Consider the following 26,365-nt stretch of genomic DNA (forward strand, 5'->3'; position numbering starts at 1 on the left):
TGTGTATGTGTGTATATTATACATATAGTTCACCAAAGAAATAAAAATAAAAATTAAAGTTATAAAAATTTACGACATCACTTCGTAAATATATCAAATATTATATTTTTTGGCATACACATACACATATACATAATATTTTATTTTTTGACATACACATATACATAAACCCAACACTTTTTTCAACAAAATTATTCAAATCAAAATACTAAGATTTCTCAAAAAAAAAAAAAAAAAAACCAAATTACTAATGGGGCGCCCCAGGGGGTGGCGCCTCACTTGGGGTATGGGCCGCCGGGCCCTAGGGCGCCTCACTTGGTGTTTTGGGCCGCCCCTGGTCCAGGCGGTCAGGGCATATTTAAAAAAAAATGAGGAACAGGGTTATTTTTAAAATTTTCTTTTTTTTCAGGGATATTAATAAAAATGGCCGGAGATAGAGGGTGAACATATGACCTCAATTTAGAAAGCTCGCGAAGACATATAGAGCGTGGTGTTCATAGCATAATTCAGAAGTCATTTGATCAAAAGTTTTAATAAAATCATTTAGTATCTCAAAATTTCAGTTGAAGTTTATTTGAATTATTAATAATTATTAATATAGTAATTACAAATTATACCAATGTACATGCTTTTATTGGACCAGCTACTATTTTTTCCTTTTTATTTAACAGTCTCGATTTTTCATATCGTTTGCGATAATACACGTGTCAGCACGAGGTTAGTTTCCAGTCAAGTCAAATTAAAACAGACTTATCTTAAGATTCGCGTCAGATAAATAGTTCCAATCTCAATTTACTGGATCCGAAATTCCGAATTGTATTGTTCTAAATGTATTATTCTAATTGTATTGCAACTAATTTGTATTGCACTAAGATAAACGTGTTTGCCAAATAATTGTATTGCTCTAATGTCAAATTGGAACTAGACATCAAAATCCAACCTAATAATTATTTATGTTACTGAACCGGGTTTTAAAATTCAAGTAAAATATCGAAGTGATTTTGCATTTTCAACAATTCCGCTTAATAAAAACCTACTTTAGTAATTTTTATAGATAGAATTATTTTCTTTGCTCGTCAGTTCCCTAGTCTAGAGGAGAATTTATATCTCACCTAAGGTAACAAATTTTTTTTGTTCAGATGCGAAATGTCTGATCAAAATCTACATGTCTGAATTTTTATCATACAATCCTAATCAAAATAAAAATATTAAGTTACCTCAGTGGATAAGGAAATAAATCTGTTATTATTTTAACTGAAACTTGTTATACTGATTCTAACTGTTCAAATTTCAACGAAGTAAGTTTTTCATACACGAATCTCAACAAAAGTAAGGAGTTAGAATTGGAATAATAAATTCCTGTTATTCCTGATTTGGAATAACAATTAACAGCTGATTTATTTCCCAGTGGATATGGAGTTATGGACTCAGTCTAGAGGATCCGTTATGTCCCATGTTGACCTAACGGGCTAAAAGTAGCTAACCCTAATTGCTAATAACGTCCACAAGTTCAAAACCCTAACCCTAATTTTCTGTACTACGTAACCCTCACTACGGCACTACCCCCTTCGTCACTCTTTGTGATAGTGTCCATCCATGGACGGCGCCATTGAAAGGAGAGAAGAACCAACTCTAGTGGCATCCGCCGGGAATGGCACGGCGTCGTCGAGGTTCGTAGACCGGAGGCTGAGGATAAGCCCGAACATGGAGCATCGGCCGGAAAGGTACGACGACTTGACCGGAGAGGTCGAAGCGGCGGTGTTCAGTTCTCTTGAAAGGCACCTCCCTCCGACCATGCTCGACTTCCCGCGTGACGCCAAGTTCCAGTACATGATGGAGGTTCTCTCGCGTTACCTCCCCCAGGAAGAGCGCATTAAGGTCCGTGCATTTTAATGTTCTCCTTCCGAGGGGTTCAAATGGATACGTCCAGTTGTCCACTGCTGAGAGAGAGCGAGCCCCAGCCCTTGGAAGAACTGGACATATCTAGTTTGGGGAAATGGAGGGAATTATTAGCTTGTTTGCTTTTAAGACTTCTCTTGTCTATGTCGTCTTATCTGAGTTATTTACATTGAGGAATGAGGATGGGATATTCTTGGGTGCATCTGGTGCACGGCTGGAAAAATGGGTTTCACGTCACACAGGGATGTAAAAAAGTCACGCTGTGATTGGATACATTCACGGCACATCACGTGTGCTGGTCACATGTCGTGACTTGCATGTCCCGTGCCGTGACCATTCCGTGATGTGACTATCCTTGATGAACATTCAATGGAAATAAATCTGCTGATATTCCAATGTAATGATCCCAACCATTCAACTTCGTTGAGATTCGTGCATTCAAAAGTTTCTTTATTGAGATTTGTGCATGGAAAACTTTGAATGATTGGGATTGGAATAACAGCAGATTTATTCCACATTCAATTTGTTTTAAATTGCACCAATTGGTACAAGACCTATCCAAATAATAGGGAACATATCTATTATTTAATGTTTTCTTTGAAAAGCATCATGTCAGCTGTTGCAATTGTCAAATTTTTTTGTTGACATAAGCTATCTATTGAAGTTTTAGATTACAAAACTCAGCTGAGCTACTCCATTTTTGAACTGCTTTAATTAAGAATATTCAAGGATATGAGAAAATTATACGTATTGTAGAAGAGCTTGCTCACTGAACCAATTGATATATCTTACTATTAATTGCTCTGGGTACCAATTAAAAAATAAAGTTTGTTTTTGCAGAGCTACTTTTTTTAATCTAAATTGTGATTCTGGGATGTTTTCACTCATAACTTAAATTTCTTCTTGATAGGTTCATAAGCACAAAGAATACAGAAAAAATATCATAAATACATACAAGGTTTGTCCTCTTACTGGTGACTTCAATCATTAATTATAAAAATCTATATTAAATTGTATATCTTATGAAATTTAGATTTATAAATTAGATCGGTATATTGCATATATCAACTACATAAGTTTATTGCTTGCATACTTAAGCCAAGTCAAAGAGTATATTGAGTTTAGCTGAAGGGATTTATCCCTAACTAGAAAGGGGATGTTTATTGTGCTCATTCAACTTTAGTAGACGAAACCTGAGATGGAGTAAATCTTAGTCCTAAATTTGTAGTATTAACCTGAATAAATACAAGGTGGATATTAAACCAAAATTTGGTATGTATTAATAAGTATAATTATTATTTTGCATGCCTAACAACAAGTTCATTTTCCTATGTAGTTTTTTAGTGTAGTTTATGAAAATCTTTCGTCTTTCAGCCCTTGCACAGGGAGTTGTTCACAATAAATCCGGCAGCTTTCTTTTTAGAATCGTTTATCAAAGCAGTGAGTGACAACACAGAAGAGAGCATTAGAAGTATAATGTTGGAACCTTCCCCTGGGATTTATACATTCCCTATGCTTCAGCCAAGCTTTTGTCAGATGCTTATAGAAGAGGTACGTATGCATTTGATGTTACATTTGAGCCTGATCTTTTCCTTGGTTACTGAAAGTTAAAATTTTGAGTGAGGCTATGGTACTATGCATAGCACAGATTGGTCTGTACTATGGATCAATATCTTCATTTTCAAAGTTCAATCAGTTGATCTGAACTGATCAACATGATCTCCATATGAAAATGTACTTGCAGACTAAATTTTACATTTTTTTAGAATTTTTTTACTATTTTCTTAGATAGGTAGAAAATCACTACTTTTGAATGGTCTAGAATTTTTAGATATATATTTTCTACCTATCTCAAAAAATAGTAAAAAAGGTAAGTTTTCTTGAATGGACCTTGAAAATGGAGAAATTAATCCATAGTATGGACCAATCCACCTATGCATAGTACCATAGTCTCACTCTAAAAATTTTATGTTACCAATTTGATTGTTTTTGCGCTTGTGGCTAGGTTGAACACATTGAGAATACAATCAGTTCGTGTGGTACAAAGATAATGAAGCCAAACACCATGAACAAATATGGTGCGGTTCTCGATGATTTTGGCTTTGATGCTATGCTCACTAAGCTCATGGAGGATTTTCTTTCTCCCATTGCTAAAGGTCACATTTTATTAATTTTATCTATTTTAAATATCTCAATTAGAGCCTTATCCATGCAATTGAGTCCAATAAAACCCTGTTGAGCTTGAACTTTTTGAATGTGCAGCAAACTATAAATTTTGGCATGGCCCTATTTAACCTCAATTTACCTTTTAATGTGGCTAAACTGTTACAGTACAAATGATGGTCAACCTTGCTAATTTGTATCAAAAGACTCTATTTCCTTGATTTATAACCATCAGTGCTGATACAAGAATAATGATATATTACAGTGTTTTATCCTGAAGTGGGAGGAACTGCACTGGATTCGCATCATGGTTTTGTGGTCGAGTATGGAAAAGATAGAGATCTTGATCTTGGTATGTGACTGACATAGGTTTTTTTTTTTGGGCCTTAATCTTGTTAAATGAGATTATTCTCAGTTTTTTGTTGGTCAATTTTGTGTATACTACTAGTGTGATATCTTACTAATGAATTAACCCATACTGTTTAGGTGAACAAACTTTTATTTAGGGTGTTTATTCTTGGTGAATGTTTGTTTTAATCGAAATGAAATTGGATCCTGTGCTGTTGAAAGGTTTTGTTTTTTGAGAGGAAAAGAAATGTATGAGAGATACTTGTTATTTTTAAGTTGTCTTTCTAATGTGTGCTCATATTGTATTATTTTTCCATTGTAGGTTTCCATGTAGATGATTCTGAAGTTACTTTAAATGTTTGCTTGGGGAAGCAATTTATTGGCGGTGAATTGTTCTTTAGAGGTGTGCGGTGTGATAAGCATGTAAATTCTGATACAGCACCAGAGGTACTAACAATTGTTGTATATTAATGAGAAGATTGCAAATTTGCAATGTCCCTACAGTGTAACGAAATTGCAAAATTAACAAATATGTAAGAAAAGAAATTCATAATTGAAAATGAAAGTCCTTTGTTATTAATAGAATTTCAGTTGGTAATTACAAGAACATGATGTTATTATTTTTACTTTTACAGGAGATATTTGACTATAGTCACATACCTGGTCAAGCGGTACTCCACAGAGGTCGCCATCGGCATGGGGCCCGGGCCATAACAGCCGGCCACAGAATTAATTTGCTTTTGTGGTGCAGAAGGTACTGTCTCAATTTACTGTTAAATTCTAGTTGGATACAAAGGACAGATTGTGGGTCACCACAGCTGGTATCACATTTAAGAGGTTTATTTGACTTGTAGTTCAACCTTTCGAGAGCTGAAGAAGTACCAGAAGGATTTCTCAGCCTGGTGTGGTGAATGCCAGCGCGAAAAGATAGAGAGACAGCGCCAGTCTATTGCTGCTACTAAAATGGTCTTTTCTCCTTTATAATTAATTAATTATGATGAAATGTGCATTCATAAATGCATAAACATGATACATTTTTGGTTTTTTTACTCTGATATTCTTCAGCAGACATTTCTCAGGAGTTCTACTGGATCTGTTATCTGAAGATACTTTTCTTGGATTTGTCGTGTTTTTATCTTTTGAGCTAACATCTCATCTCAGTGGTTATTGTAATAAAATGTGTTGGTTTTTAGTCTTAGGGTTTGGATATGGGAAGTTCATATGTAAATGTTGTATGGTTTGAAAATTATGTATTTGCTGTAGTTAGTTAAAAGGCAACAACATTAGCATCTCTTTAGACCCCGGGGCTCACTGTAAAAGAAGTATTCTGCCTCTAAATTATATGGTGTATATTTTGTTGTCCGAGTATTTCCCATAAACACTTTCTTTTTTTTAATCCTTAGAAAATTTGTTGTATTATATAAATTATTGCGGCATTTTTTATTCTGTAATTATAACATTCTCATCATGGTTTTAGTATTACAAGAGTCAATTCGGTCTCTTTAGACTTGCTTCAGTGCAAGGAATGCTCCGAAGTAGCGTCAAAAAATATATATTAGTTAAGAAAAAGGCAGCAAGGAAGATGAAATAAAGAAAACGAATATACTGATTGATAAAAAAAAGTTGGCGTAACATGTAGTGCATATGTTTCGGAAAACGCACATATTACAAAACACTGGATTTAGTTCGGATCAAGGTTTTTTATACTATGAAAGCTCTATGGTGCTATCGGCGTTATTTTGCACTATAATATTATTTGGATATAGTGCTGTTTTTTTAGCTATTTTGCTGTGACGTGATAAACGTTATTTAAATCTTTGGTTCGTGATAAATATTATTTAAATCTTTGGTTCGAATAAATTTACGCAGGATCATAATTGATTGAAAACATGAATAGAGTAATGCACATGTAAAATACATAAGTTGGAGCTTGCTTGTGATTTGGGATACACTTTTCAAGCGCACTGTAAAATACATAAACCAGCTTCGCTTGATTCCATAAACCGTAATCTAAAAGCCACAATTAACATGAAAAAAAAGATTGATTGACAAATCTTCATAAAGGATAATCATTTCTTTAAATAATGACTTAGATATCTTTCAAAATTGATGGACAAATTTTAATCAAATTGCAAAACTCATCAGTCTGCGCCACAGCTTTAAAAATCTCAGGAAAGCTAATAAATTGGAGACACTTTGCTTTGAGTTGATTGCAATTGTATTGCTCAGCCAAAATTAATGTAGTCGCAGTGTTATTCACACAGAGATTCTTGCACAGTACATCTTCACACATCAACCTCAACCTCTCCAGTTGATACCTACCTTTGATATTGTTCGTAATTAGTAAAAAGAAGTGTAGAATGGAGAAATTAAGAAAAACAAAGAAAAAACGTATACATACCTATCTGCAGCTACCAGCAAATGTTGAGCCATCAATCTCATATCCATTTTCTCACCGTCATCATCGCCAGTTCCCTCAAAAGACAGTTTCGTTTTTTTTTTCATTTTATTTATTAATTTTTATAAAATATGTTTGGGTTTATATAATATATTAACCATGAAAAAGAAATAAAAAATTTATTTTTACAATTATAATATAACATTAGAAAAACTCTTTGTCAATAGTTTTCATATATTATTCATATATTGATGATATGGAAATATCATCTTGCATATATATTATAGTATAATATAAAAATATTGATGATATGATAATACTATCTTGCATATATAAAATGAGACGACACTACGACGAAGTTCCGAGAGTTACGAAGTAAGCTTGGGACTTCTATTGTTTATTGGTTGAGAACAAAAGTTGAACTCTAAGAGGTAGAATCTGCGGTTGTTCCTCAGTAGCTCAGTGGTAGAGCGGTCGGCTGTTAACTGATTGGTCGTAGGTTCGAATCCTACTTGGGGAGATTGGATTAGTTCTTAATGAAAGAATAAAGAATTTCATTAAATAAAGGCTTTGCAGCAGGAGGTAACCCCTTCCCCATCTTTGTTTCTATTGCAAAAGAGCTTCTTTTATCAAATTCTGTACTATACCCATAGAACTCTGCGTTCGCATTGCAATGCATGGAGGGATTTGTGCATTGGACCATAAATCTAAAATTCAAAATCCAAATGGTCAATCCAAACCGTTCATCTTGTTCTCCATATTAATATGTGCTTGGAGACCAAATTTTATATTTTTATGAATTTTTTTACTATTTATTAAGTATTTTACAAAATTGTTGATCCAACAGTGGCTTAACAAAACAGTAAAATCAGCAGCCACCGTTGGATCAACAATTTTGTAAAATACTTAATAAATAGTAAAAAAATTCATAAAAATATAAAATTTGGTCTCCAAGCACATATGTTAGTTTGTAATAATCTAGAAGTCAATAATACGATAAATTAATCATAAAGCTTTGTTCATGAATTGAATGTTTATTTATATATCATTTTGTTGCCTTGAGTATTATTGAAATTATGGATCATTTCGAGTTCATGACTGAAATTGTGAAACTCCATAATATAGATAATATATACTCTTAAAAGTCATTGACCAAGGTAATTAGCAGGAACACTAATTACCGCGATAAGGTTAGCATGTGGATTAAAAGATGGTTAAGTTTTACAAACCACCTGACACGAGATGTCATTTTAATCACATGGATACATGTTCTAGGAACATGGTATTTAACAGACCCCGAATGAAACATTAAATAGAATTGTGTTCGTGTCATTTATGTTTTCATTCAGTGTCAAAGTTCTACAATATGAGGTATTTATCGTTCCCACTAAGAAATATATATGAGTAAGTGTTATCTAACGCTGTCCGTAAAAAGCAGCCATAACGGTAGCATTTCCATATATATAACTTAGCTGAGGAAGTGATAGTCTGCCAAGAATACTACTTGTCCCTCGTATCTCTATACGAGCTATAGCATCACTGGGCCCCTTGATAGAGTTAGATTATCTGCATGCGGTATAATTACAAGAGTAATTATATTTGATAATCTACTCAAGATCAAGAAAAGATACAGTTACCAAGGATGACACACATCTACCTTGAAACTGATCTGATAGCTATGAGACAGAAGAACTGACACAAGTAAATTGTTTACTGGATCGTGATATTGTACAGTACAGCATCATCTGTGTAATTGGATGGTCATGATGTGTTGCCAGATGCCACCCATGATTATAGAAGTTAAAACAGTTTTAACTCTGTTTACCAACATAACACAGATCCTATTGGGTCACACCATATAGGAGTTACTCGGAGAATCTTACTGATTAATTATAAATTGATTATAATTAATATTAAGATGGTTATAATTAATTATACATGATATAATTAAATTATAAATGTCATTTAGAATGACAAGCAGAAACAACGGTTAATTTATAAACGTACACGTTACGTTGTATAAAAGTTACCGAACAACAACCGAAAAGAAATATAATTGTATATGACAATTATATATATTTGATTTGGATTTTAATTTGTTAATTATGGGTTTGAATTATGGATTTAAAAGCCCAAAATAATCAAAGCCTTAATTAAAATTAAAAGCCCAAAATCAAAGCCCAACACTATTCATGCCTTAATGGACCAAGGGTAAAATGGTCTTTTTACCTTGGTGCCGACTTCCCATGTGTTGACATGTGTCATGTGAGGTGGCAAGGGTATTTTGGTCATTTCACATGATAAAAGGATAAGGTGTCAAGGGCTTTTGGTAAATAGATTTGTTTTGAGGGGTATTTCGGTCTTTTGCGAACCTCCTCAAAACTCTATAAATAGAGGGGTAGGGGTAGAGAGAAAGACTCACTAATTCACGTGTTAATCTGATTACTTCGTTAATCGGTTTTTCTCTCTTCCTTGATTTCGGTTATTTCGAGATTAGGAAATAATATATTTTGTGTAATCCTGCGGTTTAGCTTTTAAGCAAAACCGAGTTACTTCGGGACACAAATATATTTATTTCATCATTTTCTCGGTGAATAGTGTTTCTGCAGAATTCCGTGGTTTACGGTATTTCTGGCAGAAGAAGTAAATCGCTCTCCGGTTAGTCCTGGTGGATAACCAATAGAGGTGTCACACGTGTGATACTGCGAGTCGATTCCATCCCTGGTGAGGCTCTACTCGCTCGGTCTGCATTCCAACTGAGATTTGGAATCAAGGTATAAATTGTTATATTAATCTATTTAATTTGTAAATAGATTTAATGTTTTAGGAAATCAATTATGGAGTAGATCTGTAAATAGGATTAAACGAATCTTCTTGATTCATTTAATCCGTAGCTTAAGTTAGATGTAAAAATTTTTGTTTTACTCTTTCCGCAGCTTAAGCTAATTGAATGGGTTTGAACCGTTCCACAAAACCCAACAGTGGTATCAGAGCACAAGGCTCTCCCGCTGATTGATTTTCTAAAGTTATAACTTATGCAAATAATGTGCATGTACCGCGTATCGGTTTAAATTCTTAGATTTGCAGCACAAGTCCAAAACCGATTAGAAATGAGATTTTCTTGGTTCGGTTTTTCCGACTAAGAAAGTTAAATTAGATTTACGCTTTCTTTATGCTTTCTTTATATTTTCGTTTTCAAAAACTTTTGATCGCGTTAAAGTTCATCGAAGAATGTGATGAAGCAATAAAGTACCTTAGTAAGAGCTGTCATTTCCACACCGTAAAAGAGATGGTTCTGTCTAGGAAAGATTGAGTCTAAGCGGTCCTTGTGACCCCGATCTTTCCTAGGAGCCCCTTTTACACGTCCTAATGGCTGGCCGAAAAGGAACTTTGTCACGTTACCAAATTGCTTTAACGCTTTTGAAATGGCAAAATTTAGTGTAAATCTTTCGCCTTTTCGAAAACCTTCGGAAAATAAAGTTCATCGAAGAATGTGATGAAGCAATAAAGTACCTTAGTAAGAACTGTCATTTCCACACCGTAAAAGAGATGGTTCTGTCTAGGAAAGATTGAGTCTAAGCGGTCCTCGTGACCCCAATCTTTCATGGGAGCCCCTTTTACATGTCCTAATGGCTGGCCGAAAAGGAACTTTGTCACGTTACCAAATTGCTTTATGGAACGAAAATATTATCTATTTTAAATACATGTAAACTGTTTATATGCTTTAAACGGTATAGAATAAAGAACTGAGCATAGCTGCAAAATAGAGAATTAGGAACTGATAAATATATATACCTGACTTGGTCCCGTATATAAGTAAATTAGATTTACTGCTTTGATATGAATTGAATAAATTAGATTTATTGCTTTCAAAGGAACCGTGAAAGAACGTGATGTCAAAGAAAGATTTGTGAAGGAACTCACTGTTGTCTTTCTGGCAGACGACTTTCACGTGTCCGTAAGAATGTCCAAAGTCAGTTGCAAGAACTGACTGCTTAACAAAAGCTAAGCGTATCAAAGAGGTACTGATAAGAACAAAAACTAATGGAGATTACATTTCGTATTCAAGACTTCCTTTCCACGACTGCTTAATGAAGCATATGAAAGAGGTCGTTATAAAGATACGAATAAAATCACATTTAGTCATTCTTAAATATGCTGAGAAAAGAAAGTAATGGGGATTGCATTCGATATTTTAGACTTCCTTTCCACGACTGCTTAATGAAGCATATGAAAGAGGTCGCTATAAAAATACGAATAGAATCACATTAGTCGTTCTTTCTGACATAAGCTAAGAAAAGAAATGGAGATCACATTCGGTATTCAAGACTTCCTTTCTATAAATTGCTTAATAAAGCATATGAAAGAAGTCGCTATAAAGATACGAATAAAATCACATTAGTCGTTCTTTCTGACATACCCCTTTGGAGACTGCTGGCACTGTTAAGCATAAACACCAACCCATTAAATATTAAGTAGTATGCCCTTCCCACTCTATCCTTCTCAAACCATTGTTCATTGGTTGATGATTAAACTACTCAGTAGACATCGCCTTTTACCTTTGGTGGTCGAGGGTTATGTCCGACGTATCAAACCAAATAGAGTGAGGTTACTTACCAATGATTTCCAAAACAGTTTTGGGCTTGGGGCAAAGTTTACGTTAAATACACGTGATGTTTTAACGAAACCAAGAATCGCAAAGAGATGTGATTAGCAAGTTTGCTTACCTAAGATAACTGATAGCCAAGATATGCATACACTGCCTTGGTTGTTAGTGAAAATAGGGATCTTGGTCCTACTACAAAACGGGAATAGAACAAATTTGAAGTGGGAGTTTTATTATTAGAATAAAACGTTACATGAACAAAGCTAAAATCTTTACATTTAACACTGTAGTAATATGGCTAAAGAAACATCCTTCTCTCTACGCTCCCTGCTCGAGAAACAAACACTGAAAGAGGACGGATCCAATTTCACTGATTGGTTCCGTGCTCTCACCATTGTACTAAGACGTGAAAAGAAAGAATATGTCTTAAACTCACCTATCCCTGCTGAGCCAGGAACAAATGGCAAACCAGAGGATGTCACTAAGTACAACAAGCACAAAGAGGATGAGCTTGATGTACAAGGTCTCGTAGTAAGTATTATGGGTCCTGAATTGCAGCGCCGATTCGTGGATACCAAAACTTATGTCATATGCGATCAGCTCAAGAACATGTTTCAAGAGCAAGCGCGTATCGAGAGATTTAAAGTGACAAAATCTCTACTTGGTCACAAGTTGGCCGAGGGAGGCTCTATAGGAACTCACATGCTCCGTATGACGAGCGATGTTGAGCAGCTCGAGAAGCTGAATGCTCCGCTAAGCAAGGAATTTGCTACGGACATTATCCTGCACTCACTTCCTCCAAGCTTTTCGGGATTCATCATGAATTTCCATATGCTTGGTATGGATAAAAGTCTGCAAGAGCTCCAAGGGATGCTTTGGATCGCTGATGGGGACATGAAGAAAAAGTCTTCTGTTCTCATGATCCAAGCTGGTGGGAAAAAGATAAAGAAAGCCCCAAAGAAGGTGGCTCCCAAGTATCAAGGCAAGGGGAAAAAGATTCTTAAACCGAATCCTCCCAAGATAAAGGTTGCTGCTTCCTCTGAATGCTATTACTGCAATAGCAAGGGTCATTGGAAGAGGAACTGCCTGAAGTACCTAGAGGATCTGAAGTCTGGAAAGGTTTCCAAGGCTTCAACCTCAGGTATTTTTGTTATTGAAGTTAACGTTGCTACCTCTATTAATGATTGGGTACTGGATACCGGATCATGTGCTCATATTTGTTCAAATATGCAGGTACTAAAGAATAGAAGGAAGCTACGTAACAAGGAGATACAACTCCAAGTTGGAAACGGAGCACGAGTTGCAGCCGTAACAGCTGGTAGTATAGAGTTGTATTTGCCCAGCGGGCTTGTAATGGAATTAGAAAATGTATATTTTGTTCCTAACATTTCCAGAAACATCATTTCAATCTCATGTTTAGAGATGAATGGTTTCTCTTTTGTGATAAAGGACAATAGATGTTCTATATACAAAGATGAATTATATTATGGATCTTCTTATATGATGAATGGTCTATATATACTGGAAATGAATAAACCCGTGTTTAACATAAATAACAAACGACTCAAAGCATCACATGAAAGCACGACTTACATGTGGCATTGTCGCCTTGGTCATATAAATGAGAAACGCATCAAGAAGTTGCATAAAAATGGACTTCTTGGTAAATTTGATCTGGAATCAATTGACACATGCGAATCTTGTATACGAGGTAAAATGACCAAAGCGCCTTTCTCCAAAAAGGGCGAAAGGGCAAGTGACTTGTTAAGTCTTATACACACGGATGTATGTGGACCTATGAGTACTTGCACAAGAAATGGTTTTTCTTACTTTATCACGTTTACTGATGATTACAGTAGATACGGTTATGTCTACTTGATGAGACATAAGTCTGAATCCTTTGACAAGTTCAAAGAATTCAAGACTGAAGTAGAAAATCAATTGAACAAAAGTATTAAGGCTCTACGTTCTGACCGTGGAGGCGAATACTTGAGTTTTGAGTTTAAAGAATACTTAAAGGAATGTGGGATAGTCTCACAGCTCACACCTCCAGGGACCCCACAATGGAATGGTGTTTTTGAGAGACGGAATCGAACTCTACTGGATATGGTTCGATCCATGATGAGTGAAGCCACTCTGCCGAAATCCTTCTGGGGGCACGCACTAGAAACTGCTGCACGAACAATAAACATGGTTCCATCCAAGTCAGTAGAAAAGACTCCATACGAGTTATGGTTTGGGAAAATCCCAAATATGTCTTATCTCAAAATATGGGGTTGCAAAGTGTTTGTCAAACGTCCGACGTCTGGCAAACTTGATCCCAAAGCTGACAAATGCTTTTTCGTAGGATATCCTAAGGAAACGAAATGATATTACTTCTATTACCAATCCGAGAACAAAATAGTTGTTGCTCGTCATGGTATATTTTTGGAGAACGAGTTTCTCGCAAAAAGAAGTAGTGGGAGTAATGTAATACTTGAAGAAATTCAAGATACATCACACAATACAATATCTGAACCAGATCAGATTAACCCACCTCTTGATACTTCGGCTGATGAGCATCTGGAAGTACCAAATCCACAAGTAGCTGTGGATGAGGTTCTAGTCCCGAGCTCAAGTACTTCAACGCAAGTTGAAGAAGAACTAGATCCGCAGACTGCTGTGGATCAAGTTCAACAGCCTGAAGAACAAGTACTACGTAGGTCAACAAGAGTAGTCCATGCACCTGAAAGGTACTTGGGACTGCACGAGATCTCAGCCTATGACACTGAAGATCCTTTGACCTATGCGGAAGCAATGGATAGGCCCGACTCTGATAAATGGCTGGAGGCCATGAGATCCGAAATACAGTCCATGTATGACAACACGGTCTGGAACCTAGTTATACCACCTGATGGGATAAAACCCATAGCTAACAAGTGGGTTTTCAAAATGAAAACAGACATGGATGGTAAGATGACTGTACACAAAGCGCGGCTAGTAGCGAAAGGTTTCAAACAGATTCTCGGTGTAGATTATGATGAAACTTTTTCGCCCGTGGCTATGATAAAGTCAATTCGGATACTCCTAGCAATTGCCGCGTTTCATGATTATGAAATATGGCAAATGGATGTCAAAACCGCCTTCTTAAATGGAAATTTAGAAGAGGATGTGTACATGACACAGCCTGAGGGTTTTGAGGATTCAAAGAATGCTGGGAAGGTGTGCAAGCTTCTTAAGTCCATTTATGGACTAAAGCAAGCGTCACGGAGTTGGAATCTTCGATTTGACGAAGAAGTCAAAAAGCTTGACTTCGTCAGATGCGAAGAAGAACCATGTGTATACAGAAAGACTAGTGGGAGTGCCATCGCTTTTCTTATCCTATATGTAGATGACATACTACTAATGGGAAATGATATTCCTCTTTTGCAACAAGCCAAGTCTTCGTTGAAGAAAGTCTTTTCAATGAAAGACTTGGGCGAGGCTGTCTATATACTAGGCATAAAGATCTACCGAGATAGATCAAATAGACTTATAGGTTTAAGTCAAAGCACGTACATTGACAAAGTGCTGAATCGGTTCAGCATGCAGGATTCTAAGAGAGGATTCCTGCCAATGTCACATTGTGTTCAGCTAAGCAAGACTCAGTGTCCTTCGACAACTGATGAGCGAAGCATTATGAGTAGAGTACCATATGCTTCGGCTATTGGCTCTATCATGTACGCCATGTTGTGCACTCGCCCTGATGTCTCGTACGCTTTGAGTGTGACGAGTAGATATCAGGCTAATCCAGGCCAAGAGCACTGGATTGCTGCAAAGAATATCCTTAAGTACTTAAGAAGAACTAAGGATATGTTTCTCGTCTACGGTGGTGATTCCGAGCTTGTAATAAATGGATACACTGATGCCAGTTTCCAAACTGACCATGATGACTCGAGATCACAGTCTGGGTATGTGTTCATACTCAACGGTGGTGCTGTGAGCTGGAAGAGTTCAAAGAAAGAGACTACAGCAGACTCAACCACCGAAGCAGAGTACATAGCTGCATCCGAGGCAGCTAAAGAAGGTTTCTGGATCAAGAAGTTTCTTAGCGAACTTGGAGTGGTTCCCAGTGTTCAAGGCCCTGTGGACCTCTACTGTGACAACAATGGAGCTATAGCTCAGGCCAAAGAACTGAGATCGCACTCGAAATCCAAGCATGTTCTACGGCGTTTTCACCTGATACGAGAGATCGTAAATAGAGGTGATGTAAAGATATGTAGAGTTGACACAGTCAGCAACACAGCTGATCCACTCACGAAACCTCTTCCTCAAGCCAAGCACCAGATGCATATTGTCTCTATGGGTCTGAGACACATAGGAGACTGGCTATGAGTTTTTCTTTAGATCTACGAGATTTTTAGAATACTAGAGATTTGTATAAGTAGAGCCTACGATGATTGGCTCCTAGCTTAAGTGGGAGATTGTTAGTTTGTAATAATCTAGAAGTCAATAATACGATAAATTAATCATAAAGCTTTGTTCATGAATTGAATGTTTATTTATATATCATTTTGTTGCCTTGAGTATTATTGAAATTATGGATCATTTCGAGTTCATGACTGAAATTGTGAAACTCCATAATATAGATAATATATACTCTTAAAAGTCACTGACCAAGGTAATTAGCAGGAACACTAATTACCGCGATAAGGTTAGCATGTGGATTAAAAGATGGTTAAGTTTTACAAACCACCTGACACGAGATGTCATTTTAATCACATGGATACATGTTCTAGGAACATGGTATTTGACAGACCCCGAATAAAACATTAAATAGAATTGTGTTCGTGTCATTTATGTTTTCATTCAGTGTCAAAGTTCTACAGTATGAGGTATTTATCGTTCCCACTAAGAAATATATATGAGTAAGTGTTATCTAACGCTGTCCGTAAAAAGCAGCCATAACGGTAGCATTTCCATATATATAACTTAGCTGAGGAAGTGATAGTCTGCCAAGAATACTACTTGTCCCTCGTATCTCTATACGAGCTATAGCATCACTGGGCCCCTTGATAGAGTTAGATTATCTGCATGCGGTATAATTACAAGAGTAATTATATTTGATAATCTACTCAAGATCAAGAAAAGATACAGTTACCAAGGATGACACACATCTACCTTGAAACTGATCTGATAGCTATGAGACAGAAGAACTGACACAAGTAAATTGTTTACTGGATCGTGATATTGTACAGTACAGCATCATCTGTGTAATTGGATGGTCATGATGTGTTGCCAGATGCCACCCATGATTATAGAAGTTAAAACAGTTTTAACTCTGTTTACCAACATAACACAGATCCTATTGGGTCACACCATATAGGAGTTACTCGGAGAATCTTACTGATTAATTATAAATTGATTATAATTAATATTAAGATGGTTATAATTAATTATACATGATATAATTAAATTATAAATGTCATTTAGAATGACAAGCAGAAACAACGGTTAATTTATAAACGTACACGTTACGTTGTATAAAAGTTACCGAACAACAACCGAAAAGAAATATAATTGTATATGACAATTATATATATTTGATTTGGATTTTAATTTGTTAATTATGGGTTTGAATTATGGATTTAAAAGCCCAAAATAATCAAAGCCTTAATTAAAATTAAAAGCCCAAAATCAAAGCCCAACACTATTCATGCCTTAATGGACCAAGGGTAAAATGGTCTTTTTACCTTGGTGCCGACTTCCCATGTGTTGACATGTGTCATGTGAGGTGGCAAGGGTATTTTGGTCATTTCACATGATAAAAGGATAAGGTGTCAAGGGCTTTTGGTAAATAGATTTGTTTTGAGGGGTATTTCGGTCTTTTGCGAACCTCCTCAAAACTCTATAAATAGAGGGGTAGGGGTAGAGAGAAAGACTCACTAATTCACGTGTTAATCTGATTACTTCGTTAATCGGTTTTTCTCTCTTCCTTGATTTCGGTTATTTCGAGATTAGGAAATAATATATTTTGTGTAATCCTGCGGTTTAGCTTTTAAGCAAAACCGAGTTACTTCGGGACACAAATATATTTATTTCATCATTTTCTCGATGAATAGTGTTTCTGCAGAATTCCGTGGTTTACGGTATTTCTGGCAGAAGAAGTAAATCGCTCTCCGGTTAGTCCTGGTGGATAACCAATAGAGGTGTCACACGTGTGATACTGCGAGTCGATTCCATCCCTGGTGAGGCTCTACTCGCTCGGTCTACATTCCAACTGAGATTTGGAATCAAGGTATAAATTGTTATATTAATCTATTTAATTTGTAAATAGATTTAATGCTTTAGGAAATCAATTATGGAGTAGATCTGTAAATAGGATTAAACGAATCTTCTTGATTCATTTAATCCGTAGCTTAAGTTAGATGTAAAAATTTTTGTTTTACTCTTTCCGCAGCTTAAGCTAATTGAATGGGTTTGAACCGTTCCACAAAACCCAACAACATATTAATATGGAGAACAAGATGAACGGTTTGGATCGACCATTTGGATTTTGAATTTTAGATTGATGGTCCAATGCACAAATCCCTCCATGCATTGCAATGCACCATAGCCCATCTCTATATATATAGAGAGAGAGAGAAAGAGGGAAAGAGATTGGCTAATATCAAAACGTTTGTTTCGGAGTTGTGGTGTAATCAATTGGTTTTTCAGTTTTTAAATTATGATTCTAAACTAAGAGCGGACCGCAATATTTTTTTTATTTACCTAGAAGTGACTTTTGAACCGAAATCAATAGCTCATATTCAATTTTTTTTTCAATAATAGACAAAAAAAATATTTTAATTTTCTTACAGCCACAAAAATCCGACCTAAAAAATGTTGATCCGGATTATTTGTCGCAGTCTTTCTAATAAATCAAAATATATAGTATTTCATTTATTTTCAAAGAAATATATAAAATATTTCTAATATTTTAATACAAAAATAAATAGATCATAACATTTTCTATTTTAATTTAAAAAAATCTAAAAAAAAAATCAAATTCGGAGAATAATTAACCGAAAATTCAAATCCGAAAAATTATTCTCCAGATCCGAGGCGCCCCTAATTTTCAAAATTGTGATTAGAATCCGCTATGATTTGATCAGAAGCCGCTGCTTTTATTGTAGGATCAGAATCCGCTACTTTTCTCAAAGGAAAAATAACTCTGATGTCATTTTTACTGTCTATCTCTCACTTCAAATAGGAGAGAGAGAGGAGAGAGATATAAAGAAGAGCATGAAATAACATAGATTTAAAAAGCAGCTGATTCCATTCCTATATAATATTATCTCACTTTGAAAATTAAAGTTGTTTCTCTCTCTCATGCATTGGCCGATGGATTTCACCATACGACGAAGTGTTGTTCAAAGGGGCCTAGCTATGATTTTTGTGAGGAGTAGAGTTTTTACTGGTACAATTAATGAGGTGCGAACAACTGTTAATTAACTAATTCAGACTGTATGTAAATTGTTCAAAAGTAGACAAAAAAATTTCAGAATAAGGAACAGTCGAATTATACAAATAACTATAACCAATTTTTAAAATCCAAAAATAGACAACCTACCTCTAGTTCAATGTGGCTCCGCTGCCGGTTGTCCATCAATTTTGAACAATTTCCTAATTCTTTAACTTGCAAAAGGGATTATTATCCTGAATTATTTTGTAATGGTTTATATTCTCAATTAGCTTATTTTTGACATTATGTCGTTGTTTTTTTTATATACATCTTTTCTGAAATAAAGAAATGCATGGTAAATCCAAAATCAAAAGCCCAGCCCAGCCCAGCCAAAGACCTACTCTGCAATCAAAACTTTCCAAAGCGGTGGACACTCCAAGACACGTGTGATTTTTGGTGCTAAAACAAGAAAGTAAAAGAGAAAGAAAGTGAGACAGAGAGCACGCCTGTAATGTAAATAATCTCAATTAATTATGAGTAGTGTGGCATTGGTAAAGGTATTAGTAGTGGTGACCACAAATTACACATTCAGTAATTAAAGAAACAATAAACTATTCCAAAATAATTGAAAGTGAACCAAACTAATTAACTATTCATTTTCATATTGGTCAAACAAAATTAATATTTAATTCAGCAATTCTTCGAGTATGTTTGGATTGTCCAAGGAAACTATTCAACTAATTAACTGCAATTATCTTCTATCTCTTGTTTATATTTCCGGCTTCATGACCTTATTAATTTGTTGAAATAATATTTATCTAATTTAACACAATTAATTCTCAGGACAACTGAAATTTTATTAGCAACTAGTGCATTTCTTAAGATTTAACAAGTCTAACAGTTTTTGGTCCATGAGTTTTGATCAAGATCAATCTAGAAATTAGCCCCTTTCCATTTCAAAATACTTGTCATAATATAAATTTTGGAAGTTCCAGATTACTAATTAAAATCTACTGGTGGTATATGCAAAGTGAGCTAATGATGTTCAGAAATATATATTTGCATGAACCTTGATATAATCTATCATTTTACTAGTTTTGGTGATATTATGGTCAGAATGAGTCATAAATTTATTCAAAATATAAATAAGCACATTTGAATGAATTGTCAATATTTAATTATTTACTGTATGTATATGATTTAGCTCGAATAAATTTATGCACATGTAAAAGAAATAAGTTGGAGCATATCCATGAGTCGTCGTGATGTTATTCAAACGACTTGCAATTGCATTACAATATAATTTTTGAAATGTGCTTTTATTCAAACGACTTGCAATTGCATCACAACACAATTACTATATACTATATGCTGTAATGCATTAAAAATCTGCAATTGCAAGTTGTAAAATATTGTATAAATCAATTTTGTCATAAAATGCTAATTAAAAATCTGCATAAAATGTTGGATAAATTAAATTTATCGTAAATTACTAAATCAAACAATTATATAAAATGTAATATGATTAATTTTGATCGGCCATAACTTAAACCACAAACTCTAACCAAACAAAAAATAGCTTAAGTTATGACTTAATTTTAGATCTCAACCAAACATGAATAACTTTGTCAGCTAAAGTTGAAATAACCAACTTAAGCCTCATTAATCTTATGCCACACCCAAACACCATGATATTGATTAAAAAATAGAAAACTCCAAGATCACTTTATATTCATTTAGCATAAATACGTGCATAATAATTATTGTATCTTATTTATTTACCTCTGTAAATTTATGCACATGTAAGAAAATAAGTTGGAGCATATGTGTTTTTTTTATATACTGCAATCATGACTAAATTGCAGTGTTCTAAATAGCGCGCTATAGCGGCGCTAAGGTATAGCATTAAAACATGTTATTTGAGCTACGGATGCTATAGTGCAAATAGCGCGCACTATGCAGCATGAGCTTCTTTTTTCAATTTATATGGACTTTAAAATAAATAGATGTTGAAGATATTGTTTTATTTTGATGAATATTACATTATATCAAATTCAAGTCCGCTATAATAAATTTTTCATTTTGTCCTTGGTTTTTTTTTTACCTGATGATAAATCAAATAAATAATTGGTAAATTATTGAAATTTTAGGGACTAACAATAATTTCTTCAAGGATCATCTGTTTATTTTACTAGAAGTATGATTTTTTTTTCTTTTCAATTTCTAGGTTATTTTGAAATTTAAATAGAAAAAAAGATAAATTATGTTATGATGTTGAAGATATTTTGAATAGAAAAAGATCGATAGTTTATGATATTAGTATTACTATGGATATTTTGAGTCGCAATTTGGACTTTGTATTGGTTCAATATGAATATTATAATTTTTTAATCAATTTGGTATTATTTATTATTCTATAAGACTAGATAATGTTGATATTTAGTACAAATATATAATATAATTTTTATAAAAATAAAAAAACGCTATGTGGCATAGCTTTCGCTATAGCGACGCTATTCGCTATAGCTTTTTTTAGAGGCTCCCCGCTATGATGAGATAAACGCTATTTAGAACCTTGCTAAATTGATTATAAACATGAACAAACACATTCAAGCACACACTGAAAATCTGAATGCATTTTAGTAGAGTATTATGTAAATATTTGTTCGATCTTTTTTATTTTAATTAGATAAATTTATTCGCATATATAAAAAAAATCTGAATGCATTCTGGACGAACTTTAAGGCTTAATAAATGTTATTTGGTATATGTGTTTGGTTTAGGTTGGATAATTCTATGAACATGTAAAAGCCGTAAATTGGGTCGTAACTCGTATATATGAGTTTTGATGAAATTACACTAACGCACTCTAAGAGCATTACAGCATAATAAAAAAATCAAAGATACGGGTCATGTACATTTTTTATTTTTATTTCACGTACAAACGGACGGCCCAGATTAATGCCAGCCGGACTAAACTCAATCCGATGCCTGAGAAACTACATCGGTCAGCTTTAAGATTCGTGCAAGGTTAAAAGACCGGTCCGGGTATATAAAATGTACCTCAGGGACATATGTAACACTCTGAATTCGAATTCCCTAAAGTAACGCAATTTTTTAGTATCGATCTAGACCGTCTGATCTGGGTTCCGTGTGCCCACCCACGGAACGGATTGGCCGAATTTATGATCGGACTGTACAGATCGAAACTCAAAATGTGGGATACTTCTGGGAGATCGTACTCATAAACCCTTCTCCCTCTCTTTCCGCCTCACCGAAAACCCCTCCCTCTCTCTCTCTTAGCCGCTCTTTCCACCTCCGCCACGGTGCCATCAGTCTTCCGCCTTCACTTCCGACCTGTCTCGCTCTTCCTCGCACCGATCTGCCTCGCTCTCGGCTCTTCCATCAGGTCCGTCTTGGTACCTGCAGTAAGTATAGATTTTAATTTTGTTGATGAAGTAAGTATATCAATTGAATTGTGCTGAAATTTGTACCAACATCCTTATAAAGAGACAGTAAGTATATATAAGGATGTTAAGTGGTGAAATTTGTGTCATTTACTCCAATAAGATCAATTGAATTTCTGTTTGTGGTATTGATGATGAATTGATGGTACTGAATTTTTGGGAAGCCTTCTTCTAAGTGTGTTGTCTTCTAATTGTTTTTTTTTTTTTTTTTGATAAAAGGTGGGATATTCCACTGATTTTCATAATATGAAAACTATTACATTGTCTGTTGGTACCACCTCTCTGGTACCAATTATCTAATTGTATATAGATATTTATTTATAAGGCAACAATAGATGAAATAGTTTAAAGGCAGCAATAGATGAGGGAGGGAATGACAGAACACTTTTTGCAAACTGATAGCAAAAGTGTAACAGTTCGGTCATTCCCTCCGTCATGTGGACTTAATTAGTATTTTATTTCCGATGGTATCCTTATTTTTTATATTCATTTGTCCTGCTTTATTTGCGTTCATTCCTGAACTGTTACACTCTTTCTATCAGTTTGCATATCTAATGATTTCTACATGTGTATCAGATTCCAAATTTTCCTTCGCACTCCATCCACCGCTGACTGCTTCAATTATATTAAGGCGTCTCTCTCGATCTTCCTGCTTTCTCTTTTATTTGAGATGTTTTAGCTGAAAATAGCAGCTATGGGGAAGGCAAAAAAGGGGCTGAAGTTTGCCACAGTGAAGAAGATTGTGAGCTCGAAAACCATAAAGAAGTACAAGGAGGAGGTCTTAAACCCTAAAAAGAAGGATCTGGAGAAGGAGAATTTGCCTCGTAATGTGTGAGTCTCTCTCTCTCTCTCTCTGTCCATGTAGAATTTCTGCTGTATACATAATTTTGGAGGATATTGTTGTGTGAATTGGAGCATTAGTTACTTAATTTCAATTAGCTAAGTTTTGTACCCACTTATTGGCTATTGCTGGCTCCTAAACCCAAATAACCCATTTAATTAATCAATTGTTAGATATTATGGAATTTTGTTAATGTGCTCCAGTTGTGCACTTGATTTCTGAAATCTCGAGACTGGTATATAGCCTAGTAAGTCAGGTCTTTTGTGAGGGATTGAGTGAACTAATTTCAGGTAGTGTTAGATTATCGGTACAAGTTGATCCTGGATATAAATTACTTCTAAATTCCAATTCCTGTACAGGTCAGAGAACTAGATCAATCAAGCTTCATTAAAATTCGGCTGTTTCTGAGATACTTTCACATTATTATGAAATATACAGTGTATCAAAATTTGAGCCTTCTATGAAAACTTTTTTCTACTCTGAAAAAAGGTCTTATACCAGACTTTATCTTTTCTCTTTTGTGGATTTTGATGTGTAGGCCACAAGTTTCTTCAGCATTATTCTTCAAGTATAACACTGCACTGGGCCCACCTTACAGAGTCATTGTGGATACCAACTTTATCAACTTCTCTATTCAGAATAAGGTGCTGAAACTATTTGTATTTATTTTAAATTTCATTATGGATGCTTTGAGGATGAGGTGGGTTTGTTGGACAAAATTTACATAAGAATTATTGGTAACAATTTTAGATATAAGATTATTTTAGAATTATGGATTAGCTGAAATTGTCTCTTTATTAGGTATTTGCAGTTAAGTGCAAGTAATTAGCCACATCCTTGTTGCATAATTATTGTTAAAAATGAAAACATTATGTGTAGAATTCGGATGACATGAGAAGAAAATTTTGCATGTAGTACGGTGTGTATTTAAAAACCCTGTTTGCTTATGTTATGCAGTTGGATTTGGAAAAGGGAATGATGGACTGCCTTTATGCAAAATGTTAGTGCTAGTATATTACTTTTGATGTTCTTTTTATTTCAACACCTAATTTTACATTTAATCTGATTTTCTTTTTGTTTAATTTTGTTAGTTATTTCATTACCCATACTTGTTTGGGTTTTGTAGGCACACCATGCATAACTGATTGTGTCATGGCTGAGCTGGAGAAATTGGGTCAAAAGTATCGTGTTGCTTTGAGGTTATCCTTCTGCCCTTGTTAAATTTATTTATAAAAAAAAAAAAAAAAAATCTGTCTGAAATTTTTAAGGCCTATAAGCTTCAAGATCCGGTATCAGTTTACTATAATTATTTTACCAGAATGGACTTATTGCAAAAAATGCTGATCTTCTTTTGATTGTAAAATGTTATGCAGTCACTCTTTCAATCTAATTCAAAAGTTGTGTAGACCTTTTGCATAAACTTCATGATATGCAATTTTACGCTCTTTGTTTGATCATGTCCAATATATTGGATTTTGAATTTGAAATTTTGCCTACAATTATTGTGAAGATCGTTGAAGGTCCTAACCCCTTATGGGAAAAGGCTGTTTTTTTTTTTTTGATGACATGTATTATTTCTGTGTTTATATTTCACTTTATTGTTTTCTAATTGCAGGATCGCAAAGGACCCAAGATTTGACAGGTTACCATGCACGCACAAGGGAACTTATGCTGATGATTGCATTGTAGAACGTGTTACTCAGGTGCATTCTTTTTTATCTCTATTTGATTCTCTGCATTTATTTGTAAATGAAAAGGAAAAGATGTACATGACATTTGTTTAGAAGGGACGCTACTGCTGACATTTTGTTCACATTGATTTCACTTTTTTTTCAAATAACTTCCATTAGCATATACTTTACAAAAACTCCTGAATATTCTCATATTTACACCCAACATGTGTGCAGCTTAGACCTAAACTTCTGGTTAGTATGAATTATAAGTACATTTAATTGTTGTCAAATTTGCCCCGATTTTTACTAAGCCTTTTTATATTTTGTTAATTGAACTTTTGTAGTGCAAAACGAATTTGATTGTTGAACAAGTTTATAAGAAACTATGAATGTGTTATGACTCATGAATGAATTTGATTAATTTAATAAGCGATGTCAATATTAATGTCAATTTTTTGCTCTGACTTAACGTTTGTTCAATGGGTCGGTATATTGTTCTTAATTAACCCATAGAATAATGGATGTCAATTGTAAATATTAAAAAAATTCGGTTTGCGAGTACAGTAAAATAACATCTTATATGCAAAAATATCTGCTGCTACTTGCAATTGGTAATAATATTCCTCATTAAACAGCACAAGTGCTACATTGTTGCCACATGCGACAGAGATCTGAAGCGGCGTATTCGAAAGGTACACTTGAAATTGACCATCTTATGTACTTATTTTGTTAAAGCAACCTTTAGTATGGTTTCCGTTTTCTTTTAAATCAATCTTTATTGTCAGTATGTAATTGGACCCTAATTATTTTCATGTGTTTGACAGATACCTGGGATCCCTATAATGTATATCACTCGGCACAGATACTCTATTGAACGACTTCCTGAAGCGACCATTGGTGGAGGTATTTGTTTTGTTTCATTTTTGTGCTTTGGTATTTGTTTTTCATTTATTGCAAAGATAATGCATATAAATAATGTTAAGCATATGGCAAATTACAATTGTTGTTTAATGTGTTAATTTGTTTCTTTATGCAGCACCAAGAATGTGATCGACATGAATTACCAAGAGGCCTTATCATTTATCATGTGATACAAAATTATATAAATTTTTTGTAGCGATGTAGCTTGAATCCTTTTCTGTATGTTATTTATTCATTTCTTAGTAGTTGTACTTGTGAATGTGCGTTTCTATCTGGATTTCAACAAATGCAACTTACATTTTTATTGCTCCAGGGAAATAAAGAAAAAAAATAATATTAGAATCACTATGCAAATCTGATATGCAACTGTTTTTTTTTAAAGAATTGATAGTTGAGCTCACTCACTAATGGACCGGAAATATTAAGGAGAAATGATATTGATATGCAACTTTGAAGTTTTAAGAGAAATTCCTGTGAAAGTTTTCACCTAATTTTTATCTCTAGCATTAAAAAATTAAATTCATAGTATCGAATTTTTCAAATATTTTACGTATATAAGAAAATAATGTAGATTACAGCATTTCAGTCTTAAAAGACACGTCCTTGACCAGAAATTTCAGCTTCTAAATGTGAAAAGATGCCTCACA

At 34.5% G+C, this 26,365-nt stretch overlaps 2 protein-coding genes and 1 non-coding gene across 6 annotated transcripts; all 3 read left to right on the forward strand.

The window, feature by feature from the left end:
• The first annotated feature begins 1,498 nt into the window (after positions 1-1,498).
• Positions 1,499-5,772, forward strand: LOC144548679 (2-oxoglutarate and iron-dependent oxygenase domain-containing protein CP2-like). Of its 4 annotated transcripts, none has more exons than XR_013509423.1 (10): positions 1,570-1,878; positions 2,810-2,857; positions 3,274-3,450; positions 3,905-4,055; positions 4,328-4,414; positions 4,733-4,857; positions 5,046-5,164; positions 5,265-5,376; positions 5,476-5,570; positions 5,604-5,772. XR_013509423.1 is itself a non-coding variant. In XM_078297395.1 (9 exons), the coding sequence occupies exons 1-9, from the start codon at positions 1,597-1,599 to the stop codon at positions 5,512-5,514; spliced, it is 1,137 nt and encodes a 378-aa protein (XP_078153521.1). In that variant the 5' UTR covers positions 1,499-1,596; the 3' UTR covers positions 5,515-5,772. The 4 variants fall into 4 exon arrangements, 2 of the variants coding, with proteins under 2 accessions (XP_078153521.1, XP_078153520.1); XR_013509424.1 differs by having other exon boundaries at positions 5,479-5,570; XM_078297395.1 differs by having other exon boundaries at positions 1,499-1,878; positions 5,479-5,772.
• A 1,484-nt stretch (positions 5,773-7,256) lies between these two features.
• On the forward strand, positions 7,257-7,328 carry TRNAN-GUU (transfer RNA asparagine (anticodon GUU)). Its single transcript has one exon. It is a non-coding gene; the product is annotated as a tRNA-Asn (tRNA).
• A 15,531-nt stretch (positions 7,329-22,859) lies between these two features.
• Positions 22,860-25,987, forward strand: LOC144548405 (uncharacterized). The gene is made up of 8 exons (XM_078297065.1): positions 22,860-23,114; positions 23,663-23,768; positions 24,082-24,124; positions 24,251-24,323; positions 24,740-24,827; positions 25,433-25,489; positions 25,622-25,700; positions 25,834-25,987. Exons 1-8 carry the CDS (start codon positions 22,978-22,980, stop codon positions 25,845-25,847), a joined length of 597 nt encoding a protein of 198 aa, XP_078153191.1. The 5' UTR covers positions 22,860-22,977; the 3' UTR covers positions 25,848-25,987.
• Positions 25,988-26,365: the final 378 nt, after the last annotated feature.

Source organism: Carex rostrata, chromosome 33, assembly GCF_964058835.1.
Source record: "Carex rostrata chromosome 33, lpCarRost1.2, whole genome shotgun sequence".
In the NCBI taxonomy this organism is placed as follows: Eukaryota; Viridiplantae; Streptophyta; class Magnoliopsida; order Poales; family Cyperaceae; genus Carex; species Carex rostrata.